Genomic DNA, 13,759 nt, shown 5'->3' with positions numbered 1-13,759 from the left:
CACAATGTGAACTCTGAGAAAAATGCTGCCCCAGAGCCTACTGCTTCTTCTTTTTTTAAAAAAGAATTTTATTGATGAGAGAGAGAGAGAGAGAGAGAGAGAGAGAGAGAGAGAGAGAAAGAGAGGGAGAGAGAGATCGATCAACACACCACCTCTTGGTGTACAGGACGGTGCTCCAACCAACTGAGCTACACCAGCCAGGGTACCTCCTTCTTCTTAATGATTGCAATAAAGAACATCTGCATTGTGCTTTGGAGTTTACTGAGCATGTGCACATCTCTGTAATTCCCCAAGGCAACACTAGGAGGGAAAAGGCGTACTCCATTTCCCAGAGGAGTGAAGTGCCTAGCCCCAGATCACCCAGACCTTTTGGGTTGAAGGCCCACACCATCCACACTGGATGGACAGCACACACCAATATGGATTTGTTGTGACCTCTTCCAAGGCTGCTGACAAACTGCCATAAAGGGAATGAGGTGGCAGGGTTGGCATAACATGGAAAGCAGCACAGACTCAGGGGGAATGGCAGGGGGCTGGATGCTCTCTTCATATGGCTCTATCTAGATCTAATTATATCTGAGCCAAATGCCATGTAGACGCATAACAGTGGTGTCCACCTTAGACCTTCTGAGCCCTGGAGGAAACACAGAGGCTTCAGGTGAAACCCAGGCACACTATCCTTGCTTGGGAGCTTGTTGGAAATGATTGGACATTCCTGAGGCCAGAGAGCCAGTGTGTGTCCCCTTAGGACTCATGGAAGACTCTGAGGGAGGGGATGCCTCCCTCAGCATGGGCGGGCCAAGAAGGTCTAATAAGTTGGCTTAGGGTCTGGTCAGTGTGTAAGGGGGCTAGAGGGTAGATGAGAGTGCACACGACCATGTGAGTGTGTGTGAGATTGTGGGTGGGAAGGCCAGCATGTGAGTGCATAGTGTGTGTGTGTATGCGTGTGCGTGTGCGTGTGCGCGTGTGTGTGTTTAGGGGGTGAAATATGTTGATTGATGTGAGGGATTTGGGAACAGTGTGGGAGTGTTGGATAGGTGTAGGGATAATTGAGAGATTGTGCAAGTGTGGAGCTTTGGCAATGCAGAACGAGGTCATCAGTGTGAGGGAAATCACCAAGCGCACCCCAAGTTCCATATCACGGGTGGATCTCACACTCTCCCAGTGTTTCAGGGCCGGTCCAACCAGCACCACGGACAGCGGCGCTGACGTCATCAGTTGGCATGGTACTGGAGGAGCAGCAGCCCCGCCTTTCCCCTCCACTCCAACCTGAGTCACTGCTCCCTCATCCTCCAGTTCCTGAGTCTCCACAGCTGTATAGAGGGAGGTTGGGGTGGGCGTGGAAGATGTGAGCTGGCTCTTTGAAGATAAAAATTGTGCAGTTTAGGGTAAAAGGCCATAAACATCTGGCCGCATTTGGAACCCAATTAAGTACATTAAGGGAGAACACAGCAGCTAAGCAACCCAAGCCCATAAAAGGCGGCTAATTGCTCCTAACCCATGGACGCACCAGGCTCCCCACATATATAAAAGGCCCAAAGATGTCCGAGACGTAAACACCTTGTCCATTATACCCTCCACTAGGACCTCTCCCTCCTCAGAGCCTCCGTGTCCCAAAGAAACACCATGACTTGTGGATCTTACTGTGCTGGAGGCACCTTCAGTTGTGCCTCCGCCTGCGGGCCCCGGCCCGGCCGCTGCTGCATCACCGCCGCCCCCTACCGCGGGGTCTCCTGCTACCGCGGCCTCACAGGGGGCTTTGGCAGCCAGAGCGTCTGCGGCACCTTCCGCTCTGGCTCCTGTGGACGCAGCTTCGGATACCGCTCAGGCGGCGTGTGCGGGCCCAGCCCGCCCTGCATCACCACCGTGTCCGTCAATGAGAGCCTCCTCACGCCCCTCAACCTGGAGATCGACCCCAATGCGAAGTGCGTGAAGCATGAGGAGAAGGAGCAGATCAAGTGTCTTAACAGTAGGTTTGCTGCCTTCATTGACAAGGTGGGTGTCCTTGAACACACCTTCCTAAGCTCCACCCATGTACAGGACTCAGTCTGGGCACTGAGAGGGGAGTCAGGGGCAGAAAGAGCTCGGACGGCCTGAGTTCCCCACTCTGATGAGAGGGGCAGACACACAGACAAGAACAGGCACTCACACAAGACCCAGAAGACGCAGCTGGGAGTTCAAATAGGCAGAGCTCATGGAAGAGAGGTGTGACCTGGCCGTTCGGAGGCACAACTAGAGTTCAGGACATTGAAGAGGAAATGGCAACTGCTTCTGAAGTTACAGAGGTTCCAGGCCCCACCTGAGGACTGGTTCCCTCTGAGACATAAGGTGGATTGGCCACCCAGTGAAGGGGGCCAGGGGCCAGGGTAGCCGAGCTCTCCTCTAGATGGCTTGTGACATCATCTCCCTGTTACCTGTCACCACACACCCCAGGCTGGGATCTGAATCTTGGAACTCTGCCTAAGAGGGCACCTCTTCTAGCTTCAAGGTGAGGGGGTGAGCCCTCCACCTGGAGCCTGACTACATGCTACTTGGACTCATCAGGTCGGGATAACTCAGTTCACCTGAGAAGGGACAGACCTTTCCCAGCCCCTTGCTCCCATCCCTAAGTCGAAAAATCCAGATATAGATCATAATCAGGAATTCCCCGAGTTGATTTGTCTACCACTGTCCACCTCTAATTTCTGCTGAGCTGCAGATTTGGAAGTTTACCTTAAAGCAACCCTCCAAGTGGGCTTTGGGGCACCAAGAGCCATCTGACCCTTCTTCTCTACCCTGAATGGTAGGTGCGCTTCCTGGAGCAGCAGAACAAGCTGCTGGAGACCAAGTGGCAGTACTACCAGAACCGCAAGTGCTGCGAGAGCAACCTGGAGCCGCTGTTTGAGGGCTACATCGAGACGCTGAGGCGCGAGGCCGAGTGTGTGGAGGCCGACAGCGGGAGGCTGGCCTCAGAGCTGAACCACGTGCAGGAGGTGATGGAGGGCTACAAGAAGAAGTGAGTGTGGCTGGCTTTGACGTTGGACACAGGGAAGGACTTAGGTTAAAGACTATTGGATTAGGCATGAGAAGAATTTCCAACAGGGTGAGCAGCCATGCAGGCCAGGGTGGCAGGATGTAGTAGGATCTTTTCACCTGTGCAGTTGTTGCCCAGACGCCTGCCTGAGAGTAGGGCTGTGACTCCCCCAGGACATCTCTCCCCTGCGTTAGCCTTCTTTTCTTGGAGTCTGACTACCCAGCAGCTGTTGCCTGTGCTCTGTGGGGAGAAGGCTTCTGGCATCTTCCAGGCCTTCTCCTCCTGACCTCCCACCTATAGCACATGGCCCATGGATGTGATATGAGCCCTACATGTCCTGGGGCCCTGGGTGTCCCACAGCTCAGGGCTCTGAGTGCTGATGGCCTCTGGAACTCACAGACCCCACTCCTGTGCAAGGATGCACACTCAGTGAGGGGTGGCTGGGCTGCTGTGCCCCAGAGGGGATGCTGGCCATGCCCAGCATAGGGCTGGTGCTGAGGCCTTATTTGCCTCAGAGCAGCTATGAGGTCCCAGAAGATTGGCCCCAGGGACCCCTCAATTCAAGGCAGTGATATCCTAAATCCAATCAAAAGGATATAACAGGGCTGCCAGGGTCCAGCTGTGGTGGGAGGTTCCTAACATTGGCCCCTGCCCTGGTATGAAGTGGGAGGGGTTCATGGGAGACCTGCCCTTCCGTGACCTCCCTCTCTGCCTCTTCTGCCTCAGGTATGAGGAGGAAGTTTCTCTGAGAGCAACAGCTGAGAATGAGTTTGTGGCTCTGAAGAAGGTGAGTCATGTGGTATTGGGGAGCACAGACATGAGGGATCCTAGAATGACAGACTCTTCTTGGGGAGACCCTGAGGGTCTCAAGCTCAGTGTGGGGTGCAGTGACCTTGTCAAATCACATGGGGAACTCTCAGAGATCAGGTCATGGAAGGAACATCCAGAGCTTTGACAAAGGTCAATACCCTTGGAATATCCACTGTGTCCTGGGGCACGGGGATGGCCGGGTTGACCTCTGGATGTCCTGCTTGGCTTCAGAGGTGTGGTCTGTGGCTTGGGTCCCATAAGCCTGGCATCTTCAGTCTCTGTTGAGGGACAATGTTCTGTCTAGAGCTGTGTGATGTCTGAATAAAAGGAGGGGGAGGATGGAACAGAACCTGGAGTGGCCAGGTAGAGTCTGGGAGGAGTGCTGGGTGACAGGGAGGGGCCAAGATGTCTTAGTGGGGAGTCAGTCTGGGCAGGCGTCCTGAAACAGGGTGAGTAAAAAAGGAGAAATGTGAAGGTAAACTACATCAAGTGAGAGGGGGAAAGGCTGGTGGCCCATCTCCATGACACAAAGGGTTTTGTTCTCAGAAGGGGAGGAGGTTGTGAGGCCCATCCCAGGAAGTTGAGAAGGTATGGAGATGGGATGGGAATGGGAACCCTGGGAGTCCTTCCCCCTCCACCCGGCCTCCGTGAATGCCTGAGAAGAGGGCATTAGGGTGACAATCACCATGGGTCCTCTGAGCTCAAAGACTGACAACCTTTCCAGGATGTGGACTGCGCCTACCTCCGCAAGTCAGATCTGGAGGCCAACGCAGAGGCCCTGACCGAGGAGATTGACTTCCTGCGGCGACTGTATGAGGAGGTGAGGGCTTGTGGTCCAGGCAAGAAACTGGCAGCTAACCTGGAGGAGAGAGCTTTGGCCTGGAACCTAAGGTGGACAGGGATTCGGGCATCAGTCTGCCATCCATGAGGAGGTGGGGGTTGGAGACCAGGGAGGGCTGAGATGATTGGGTGGAGGCTATGGTGGTGGAGTCGCTGGCATAAACAAGATCCTTCCTCCTCCCATACCCACAGGAGATCCGTGTCCTCCACGCCCACATCTCAGACACCTCAGTTGTTGTCAAAATGGACAACAGCCGGGACCTGAACCTAGACTGCATCATTGCTGAGATCAAGGCTCAGTATGACGACATCGCCAGCCGCAGCCGGGCCGAGGCCGAGTCCTGGTACCGCAGCAAGGTGAGTGGCCCAGGACACCTGCCTCCTAGACATGGCAGTGGGAGGGATGTGAGGTATATATTAGAAAAGACTGCTTTTATCTGGGGATTCTGATCCTAAATATGATAACAGAGGCCAGACAGCTCTCAGGTTGAGGGGCCAGGGCTGCCATGGGTGGTTGCTCAGGCTGAGCACTGTACAACCTGCACTGTCATCTGTGGTGACCTGAATGGGTGGCAGGTCCCATCCTGAGTCTCTGCTTCCCCCTAGTGCGAGGAGATGAAGGCCACAGTGATCCGTCACGGGGAGACCCTGCGCCGCACCAAGGAGGAGATCAATGAGCTGAACCGCATGATCCAGAGGCTGACCGCTGAGGTTGAGAATGCCAAGTGCCAGGTACGGGGCATCTGAGAGGCTGAGGGCCTGGCCTGGCTTCCACAGGCCATGTGGACTTCAACATTCATTCTCCAGCCCATTTGCATGACTAGAGTCATGGGTGTGGTTACTTAGTGAGACCCAGGTCATGAGGTGAGGTGCCTATTTTGGGAGCGTGCCCAGCTGGGTATGAGTGATTGGCCATATCCAGGAAATGGACAGAGAGACCTGGGGACCATAACCTGTTTTGTCCTCTTCTGGGTCCCCAGAACACCAAGCTGGAGACTGCTGTGAAGCAATCAGAGCAGCAGGGTGAGACAGCCATCAGTGATGCCCGCTGCAAGCTGGCCGAGCTGGAGGCCGCCCTGCAGAAGGCCAAGCAGGACATGGCCTGCCTGCTCAAGGAGTACCAGGAGGTGATGAACTCCAAGCTGGGCCTGGACATCGAGATCGCCACCTACAGGCGCCTGCTGGAGGGCGAGGAGCAGAGGTGGGTATCATAACCAATCTCTCCCAGCCTTGCCTGGGCTCTCAGCTCGCCCAGTCCCTCACAGGCGTGGCATCAGTCCTCTCTTGTTTCCAAATATCCTGATCATGCAACTGGACAGGTAATTTGAATAAGTTCTTTGAGTATGCTTCTCTAGCCCCATTTCAGTTTCTCATGCCCACCTGGTGCTGACCGGAAGTGGCTCCTTTTACAAATCTGCACCTCAGTCAGGGCAGGGCAGGTCTGGCTGTTGCAATTGCTGTTCCTGAGAAGCCCAGCCTGGGCTTGGGGTTTACTTCCCTTCATAGTGCTTCTGCTCTCCTGGGCCCTACACATGCCACTCAGCATTCCAGCTGTCTTTTCAAGCCCAGCTAAGGCCTCAGCTTTGGGAGTTCATATTTACCCCATAGGACAACTTCAGTAGGGGATTTTTATTAGCTCACACTTAGATATTCTAACAGCAGTTAGTACCCCTAAGTGGTCTTCCATCACAGCAGGTAGGACTTGACAGCAGGGTCTGTCCTTTGAGGCAGCTGTGTCACACTCTGGACATTTTTGTTTATGGATTGCTTTGGGGACCAGGTGCGGGGTGCAAGCAGACTCATTGGTCATTTGCCTTCTGCTGGCTGGAGGGCAGTTATGAGGAGAACTTTCCCGGAATGTTGCCCTTAGGTTCTTGCCCAGGTTGGTCAGGTGCTTACACCCTGAGCTTTCTTCTTCTGTATACAACCAGGCCCTGGCCCTGGGCAGACAACAGGGGAGTGTGAGGATGCAGAGGGAACATCTAGGGGCACCCTGTGTATTGGGGCGATCGGGACACAAGTTTGGTAGCTGGAATCAACATGATCAATTGGAGAGACTCATAACGTACACAAGTAATTGCATTGGAGAGCTCAGAGGCACCAGGGCTTGCTGGGCCTGGGGAGTTTCATTAATGAAGAATTCTGGGAGGAAGAGTTTTCCAAGACCGAGTTTGGAAGTTGGAGAGACATGTGGACATGGCCCTGGAAACGGAGTGGCCCACCTGTCTGCCACATGGGGCTCTGGGAGTGAATTCAGAAGCTTTGGTGTGGGTTCCCTACGAAACCTGGGTATGAGTGATTAGACAGTGAATTACTGTGGATTCTCCTCACACCTCAAGCTAATTTTGACAACCCTTTGGCACTGTGCTCTCACAGGGACTCCCATGTGTCCCCCTTAGGAGACAGCAGGCTGAGTTAGATGGCCTAAGTGATAGCCCTGCCTCTGTCATTGGTTATTTTCTGTCTTTGGGTCTCAGTTTCTCTATATGTCAAATGAGGCATTTGGTGTAGATGGTCTCTGAGCCTGTCCCAAGTAGGTTCTAAAATCCCATTTATTCATGCAATGCAACAGTTCTTTATTGAGCTAGGCATTGTTTTAGGCACTGTTGGTTCTGCAATGGGAAAAAGAACAGACAAAAACTTCTGCCCTTGCCCTAGCTGGTTTGGCTCGGTGGATAGAGTGTCAACCTGTGGACTGAAGGGTCCCGAGTTCGATTCAGGTCAAGGGCACATGCCCAGGTTGCAGGCTCAATCCCGAGTAGGGGGCATGAATGAGGCAGCCAATCAATGATTCTCTCTCATCATTGATATTTCTATCTCTCTCCCTCTCCCTTCCTCTCTGAAATCAATAAAATTATTTAAAAAACAAGCAAAACAACAAAAACAACCCCCCCCAAAACTTCTGCCCTCCTGAAGCCGCATTCTAGCGATACCAATCAGACCAGATTTAAGAAGTTACACCTGCTGCTCCTCAAATGCATTTATTTATTTATTTATCCTCACCTGAGGATATTTTTTCCATTGATTTTTTTAGAGAGAGTAGAAGCAAGGGAGGGAGGGAGGGAGGGAGAGAAACATCGATGTGAGAGAGACACATCGATTGGTTGTCCCCCACATGCTCCCCGACTGAGGTCAGGGATCAAGCCTGCAACTGATGTATGCACCCTTGACAGGAATCAAACCCCCGGACCCTTTAGTCCATGGGCCAACGCTCCCACCACTGAGCCAAACCGGTTAGGCCTCAAATGCATTTACAAGCCAACCAGAACCAATAGGAATGGTAGCAGTGAACATTTCTGAAGCTCTGTCTGAGTGGCAGGCACTAAGCACTCACATGTATCATTTGATTTCATCCTCACTACAGACCTAGCAGTAGATGGTCTTCATGAGGAGGTAGGCGGAGGGAGGGTAAATCGGAGGTTCTCAGCTAACGGTGGGTGGAGAGCCAGGCACACCAGGCATTCTGTCTCCAGAAGCCACATGTTGGTGAAGCGCCTGCCCCCCTCCCCGCCACCCCCACCTCCCCGACGCCCCGTGGCCCACCTGGCTTCTGGATTAGCCCCAGAAGGAGGGCCACGGGCCTCACCTTTCACGCTGGCTGCATCCGCCAGGCGGCGTTGCCACGGCACTGACCTCTCTCTTTTCTTTTCCCAATAGGCTGTGTGAGGGCGTCGGCTCCGTGAATGTCTGTAAGTAGCTCAAGCCCTTACCCTTCTCCCGCGGGGGTGGTCCGAGGCCTTTGGGAGGGGGCATTTTCGCTTGCCCCAAAGCTGCCTGTCTGTGGCAGTGCCTGATAGACCTGGGCCTGTTCTCCCCTCATTCAGGCGTCAGCAGCTCCCGCGGTGGCGTCGTCTGTGGCGATCTCTGCGCACGCGGTACTGCCCCTGCTGTCACCACCAGCGTGTGTAACGCCCCCTGCTGCGGCAACGTGGTGGTGGGCACCGCCAACTCCTGCAGCTCGGGCTGCAACAGGTGCTAGGAGGCTGCAGCCTCTGCCAGCGCGCATCACCCGCACCCTCCGCCCAGCCAGGACCTCGAGAACCCGGAACGCCCCTCCCGCTGCCCCACGCATCGCCAGCGCTGGCCTCCCAAGAACCAGTCCCCAGATGTGCACAGGCTGCGTGTCCTCCCGACCCGCTCCCTCTGTGCGCCATTCCCAGGCGCCCTGGGCCCGGGGAGGCTGGGGCAGCACCTTGGTCTCTTTCTGTCGCCTTTCTCAGTAGTCAGTTTGCTTTCCTGAGGATTCATCCTTTCCTCTGCTTTCTGTTTTTTTCTGGATTCATTGGTCCTGCTTGACCCCTTACCCAAGCTTGGAGGAGCGGCCCCCAGAATCTCCCTGTGCTTGTACCTGCGGAACAGAGCTGGGGAACGCGGGTGGTGGTTTCCCATGACGCTGTGAGGGCTGCCTGCAGGAGCTTCTAAAAAGCCAGTGACTCAACTGCCAGCAACTTCGTTTGTCCTTGTTTCACTCTGTGTTTCCAATAAACTTATTGTAGCGAATCAAACCTGGTTCCTCAGAGTCTTGAAAACGCCAGGGCCCTCCTGTGAGAGGTGCTCCCTGCCGGAGGTTTCCTCAGGGCCTCTCCATCCCGTCAGGTATTTTTTCAGCAGTTGAAAATGATTGCAGTACACGCTGCCCTTCTGGCTTGAGCAACGCAAGCCTTGGGAAAGCAGAAGACGGAGGGAGGCAGGGATCTATGCGGTCATGGTTTCTCTAGACCAGTGGTTCTCAACCTTCCTAATGCTGCGACCCTTTACTACAGTTCCTTATGTTGTGGTGACCCCCCAACCATAAAATTATTTTCGTTGCTACTTCATAACTGTAATGTTGCTACTGTTATAAATCGTAATGTAAATATCTGATATGCAGGATGTATTTAGGCGACCCCTGTGAAAGGGTCGTTCGACCCCCAAAGGGGTCGCGACTCACAGGTTGAGAACTGCTGCTCTAAACCAAGCTTTCTCAATGTCAACCCTATTGACATCTTGGGCTGGAGAATTCTGTGCGGTGGGGCTGCCCTGTGCACCATAAGGAGGTTGAGCAGTATCCCTGGCCTCTACCCACCTGGTGCCAAGATGCCTCTAGGAATGGTCAAATGTGCCCAAGGGGTTCTCAGCAAGGAGATTTTGCCCCAGGGGCATTCCTGGAGGGGGGAAGTCCATGAGGAAACACGTGGAGGTAAGAATGGAAGGAAGGCATGTGAGACAAGCAGTATGGGGGAGAATCAGGAGAACTGTGCTTCCAATTCACAGTCCTGACTCTGCCATTTCCCAAATGTGTGACTTTGGGCAAATTGCTTCCACCTTCCGAGCTTCAGTTTCCTTTGTCTGTAGAATGAAGGCGGTTGGATCATATTCCTAAGGTCCCTTCTGGCTCCTTAAGTGAGATTATGCATTTAAAAGCATTTTGTTAATAAAAAGATATGTTTGAATGCTGGTTCAGCCATTTATCCTTTCTATAATCGTGGGAGTAAATTCTGTAAGTACAGGAGCTGCAGCTATAAGGAGCAGCCCCTACCCTTAGGCCAGAGAGAGCATACCCAGGAAGGAGCCCCGGAATGTCACCTTCACCACAGTCTATTGGTCAAAGCTATTACAGAGCCAGCCCAGATTCCAGGGAGGGGGGTGGGAGGGGGAAATATATTCTACCTGTGAAATGAGGAGCAACATAGACAGAGAGAGGAGACATGGGGCCATTTCTAAAGATAACAATCACAGGAGGACACATGAGACAATACAAATAAACGTTTAGAGTATAGCATGGCACGTAATTTATATTCAAAAATTGCTATTTATTCTTGTTGTTACTATTACTATGATATCACAACAGCACAGATTTCCTAGGCTCTGAATAGCAGGGGGCAGAATGGGATGGTAAAGAAATACAGGGGCTAGAAGTCTGGACTCTTAGCTTCATGTCCTGGTTTGATCACCAGGAGTGTGTGGCCAGGCCTCTTCAGGCTTCTGAACCTCAGTTAGTTTATCCACATTTTGGGTTGACAACTAGCCTACGAAAAGAACAAGGGCAGGCGCTGAAGGACTGTTACTCTGCGTGCTGTCACTACCAAGACTGGCCTTCGCTCAGCTGCCAGCACAGAAGGACCTGATGTCTAAATAGCTCATATTCCTTAGGAATCGGCAGGAACATTCCAGAGAGGAGGCAGTGTCTCTCTGTGAAGCGTGGAAGGCCTCACTGATTGGCCCATACCATCTACCTCTTCAAAATGATGGGAAAAGTGCCTGGAAGGAAGTAGGAATGAGAAGTGACCTTGGATGAAGGAAGATTTGGTGGGATCGAGTTGGGGCTGGGGTAGGAGGGGGCAGTGGAGAAGAGTGTAGAAATGAAGGGCTCATTTTAAGCTTCTAGAGGGCACTGGTGAGCAGTCCCCGTCCTTCCCCAGCAGACTCAGAAACTTATTAGAGTCCCTGATGTTTTCATGCTCCAACCCCATCTCTTCATACGCATTTCCCCATGTCTAGGACACATCTCTTCTTCCCGGCTAACTCCTTATACTTTTTGCTGTAAAATGTAAGCTTCATGGAGGATAGGCATCTTTGACTATTTTCTTCATGTATATGAGCCAGTCCTTGGTCCATATTAAGCATGGCGTGATCATTTGCTGATTGAATAAATGAACTCCTGGTCTTGCTTTAGGCTGCAGCTTCAATATTACTTCCTTCAGGAGGTAACCAGCTTTCTCTGGTTAATACTCTTCCAACTGTGCTTTTCTTTCCTCCTAATACCAAGGCCCAGGCCTCTTTGAAATGACATGTTTCCTTGATGAAGAGGTGGCTGAGGAAGTGAGGCTCAGGTATTCAGGACAGGAGGCTCTAACAGATGGAGAGTCTGCAACATTAGTCTTGCCTGGTCCCTTGAGCTGGTGGGGCTGGAGGGAGGTGCATCACTCCTGAGGCATGGAGCCTCCCTGGGCTCTCCCAGGTGGCATCTGGATGACCTCCCAAGGCTGGCAGTGTTTATGGTGTCTTCCCTAAGCCCCTGGGAAGGGGGTGTTACAATCCCAGAGCAGAACTCAGAGCCATTACATAAGAAAAGTCAGAACTAAAAAGACCCTTTCAAAGGCTCTGGTGTCAAAGGCTCTGAGCCAGAGCAGGGGAGGAAGGTGCGGTCAATGGGAAGTGGTGAGAGGCACTGAGACATAAGTCAGAGCCAGGTAGGCTCTGATGTGCTAGGACTGATGTGCTATGTTCAAAGGCCCAGACTTCATCCTGAGGGCAATGGAGACCCCCTGGCAGGTTAGACTTGGGTTTTGTAAAAGTCTCTGGTTGCTGTGTAGGTGGATTGGAAAGGGAGGAGAGCAGGACTCAACCAAGATGGTGGTGGCTGGACCACGGGTGGTAGCCGCAGGGAGAGAGGAAAGAGACGGATTAGAAGGATACTTAGGAGGTAGAGAAAGAAAGCAAGCACTTGGGAGTTAATTAGATTTAAGAGCAAGGATATAGGCATAGATCATAGGTTTAGAAGTGGGCAGCTATGTTGAGGATCTTGACAGGGGAGGTAGGAGAAGACGGGTGGAGAAGGTGAGAAATAGTGAGCTCAGCTTGGAGGTCTGTTCAGTGGAAGGGTCTCTAGGACTGTCAAGTGCAGCTTCCCTGTACAAACTGGAGGCATGGGTCTGAGGCTGAGGAGCGAGGTCAGGGCAGCAGGAGAGTCACCATGACTCTGAAGCACAGTCGGATGATTTTAACTGGAGAGGACACCAGTGATGGTGGTAACTGAAGGAGAGCTGCTTGGGAGGAGCTCAGGCCTGGCCTGTCAAACAAGGAAGTGGGAGGCCTGAGACTCTGGGAGGGAGAGAGGGTGACAGGTGAGGAGCCAAGAGGGCCCTAGAGATTCCAGGAGGGAGTGAGGGAAGGCGGTGGGTCCTCCTAGGACAGCATGGGGACATGGATAGAAAGGTAAGGGCCTGAAGGGAAGTTGGTCAGCACTGGGGCTGAGGTAGGTCTGGGCAAAGGGAGGGAAGAGGAGGGCCAGTGAGAAGGAAATTTACTCCACAGGAGCAGGGCTGGGCCCAGGGAGGGCTATTCCATGCCTGGTTCTTCCAGAGCAGGGTTAGGGGCTTCTCAGCAGCTTCCCTCTGGAGCTCCTAGCCCCTTTCTGAGCAGGGGCAAGGAGCAGTCAGGCCATGCAGGGGCAGAGGAGCCACCTTGGCCTTGGGATTAAAACTCTGATGGATCTGGGGATGAGGGTAGTCAGTGGGGCAGTCAAGAAAGCAAGTAGATGGTGGGGGGAAGTAGCTCCTCTTAGGAGTTAAGAGTTTTTTTTTAAAAAATATTTTTTTATTGATTTCAGAGAGGAAGGGAGAGGGAGAGAGAGAGATAGAAACATCAATGATGAGAGGGAATCATTGATTGGCTGCCTCCTGCACACCCCACACTGGGGATCGAGCCCATAACCCGGACATGTGTCCTTGGCCGGAATCAAACCTGGGACCCTTCATTCTGCAGGCTGATGCTCTATCTACTGAGCCAAAGTGGCTGGGAAGGAGTTAAGAGTTTTTTAGAAGGTGGTCCTGGGTGCTGAAGGGGTGTGTATGGGGGGTGGAGGGGTTGGCAAGGGGTGGTGTCAAGGGTCTCATCTCCATTGTTTGATGGACAGTAGTGGGAATGGGTGGTATGGGGTCTAGACTGATACGGGTTGGCCATCTGAGGTGGCTGTTGGCACTTCCGGAGGTTGCTGCTGTGGTGCATGTGTGCGTGGTGTTGGTGGAGGTGTGTATGGGGGAAAGGGATTAAAGCCAGATACACACACACACACACACACACACACACACACACACACACACCGTGCCTTCAGAAGATTCCATGGCCTCCTCTGGTTCCCTTCAGCCAGAGGAACAAGTCTCAAGTCTCAGACTACCTCTGACAGGTGTGACTTAGGGGAAGGTGCTCTGAGCACAGTCAGCATCGCCTGGCCAGGGGAGCATGGCACTATTGGGGATAGGTTGTTCTGTGGGTATTCAGGTTGAGGACAGGCCAGAGCGACCCCAGTCCTCAGGTCATCTCACTGGGCTGGGATGCTCATCAGTCAGTGGACATGGGCTCACTCTGAGCAAGCAAGACATCATAGCACAGAAA

The 13,759-nt window shown here is 53.0% G+C and overlaps 1 protein-coding gene across 1 annotated transcript; it reads left to right on the top strand.

Annotated features, from left to right (window-relative positions):
- Positions 1–1,626: 1,626 nt before the first annotated feature.
- LOC118651835 (keratin, type II cuticular Hb6) lies at positions 1,627–9,155 on the top strand. The gene is made up of 9 exons (XM_036301423.1): positions 1,627–1,995; positions 2,787–2,995; positions 3,740–3,800; positions 4,548–4,643; positions 4,856–5,020; positions 5,270–5,395; positions 5,644–5,864; positions 8,321–8,352; positions 8,488–9,155. The coding sequence occupies exons 1-9, from the start codon at positions 1,627–1,629 to the stop codon at positions 8,640–8,642; spliced, it is 1,434 nt and encodes a 477-aa protein (XP_036157316.1). The 3' UTR covers positions 8,643–9,155.
- Positions 9,156–13,759: the final 4,604 nt, after the last annotated feature.

Source organism: Myotis myotis, unplaced genomic scaffold (assembly GCF_014108235.1).
Source record: "Myotis myotis isolate mMyoMyo1 unplaced genomic scaffold, mMyoMyo1.p scaffold_m19_p_3, whole genome shotgun sequence".
Lineage (NCBI taxonomy): Eukaryota > Metazoa > Chordata > Mammalia > Chiroptera > Vespertilionidae > Myotis > Myotis myotis.
The sequence above is the reverse complement of the archived record's forward strand: the minus strand, read 5'-3'. Positions and strand labels throughout refer to the sequence as shown.

Bases quoted from the DNA above. Each gene is read 5' to 3' on its own strand.
- LOC118651835 (XM_036301423.1), top strand. From the start codon at position 1,627: ATGACTTGTGGATCTTACTGTGCTGGAGGCACCTTCAGTTGTGCCTCC. The intron at 2,996-3,739 runs GTGAGTGTGGCT...CTTCTGCCTCAG, and splicing joins ATGGAGGGCTACAAGAAGAA to GTATGAGGAGGAAGTTTCTC. The intron at 5,021-5,269 runs GTGAGTGGCCCA...GCTTCCCCCTAG, and splicing joins AGTCCTGGTACCGCAGCAAG to TGCGAGGAGATGAAGGCCAC.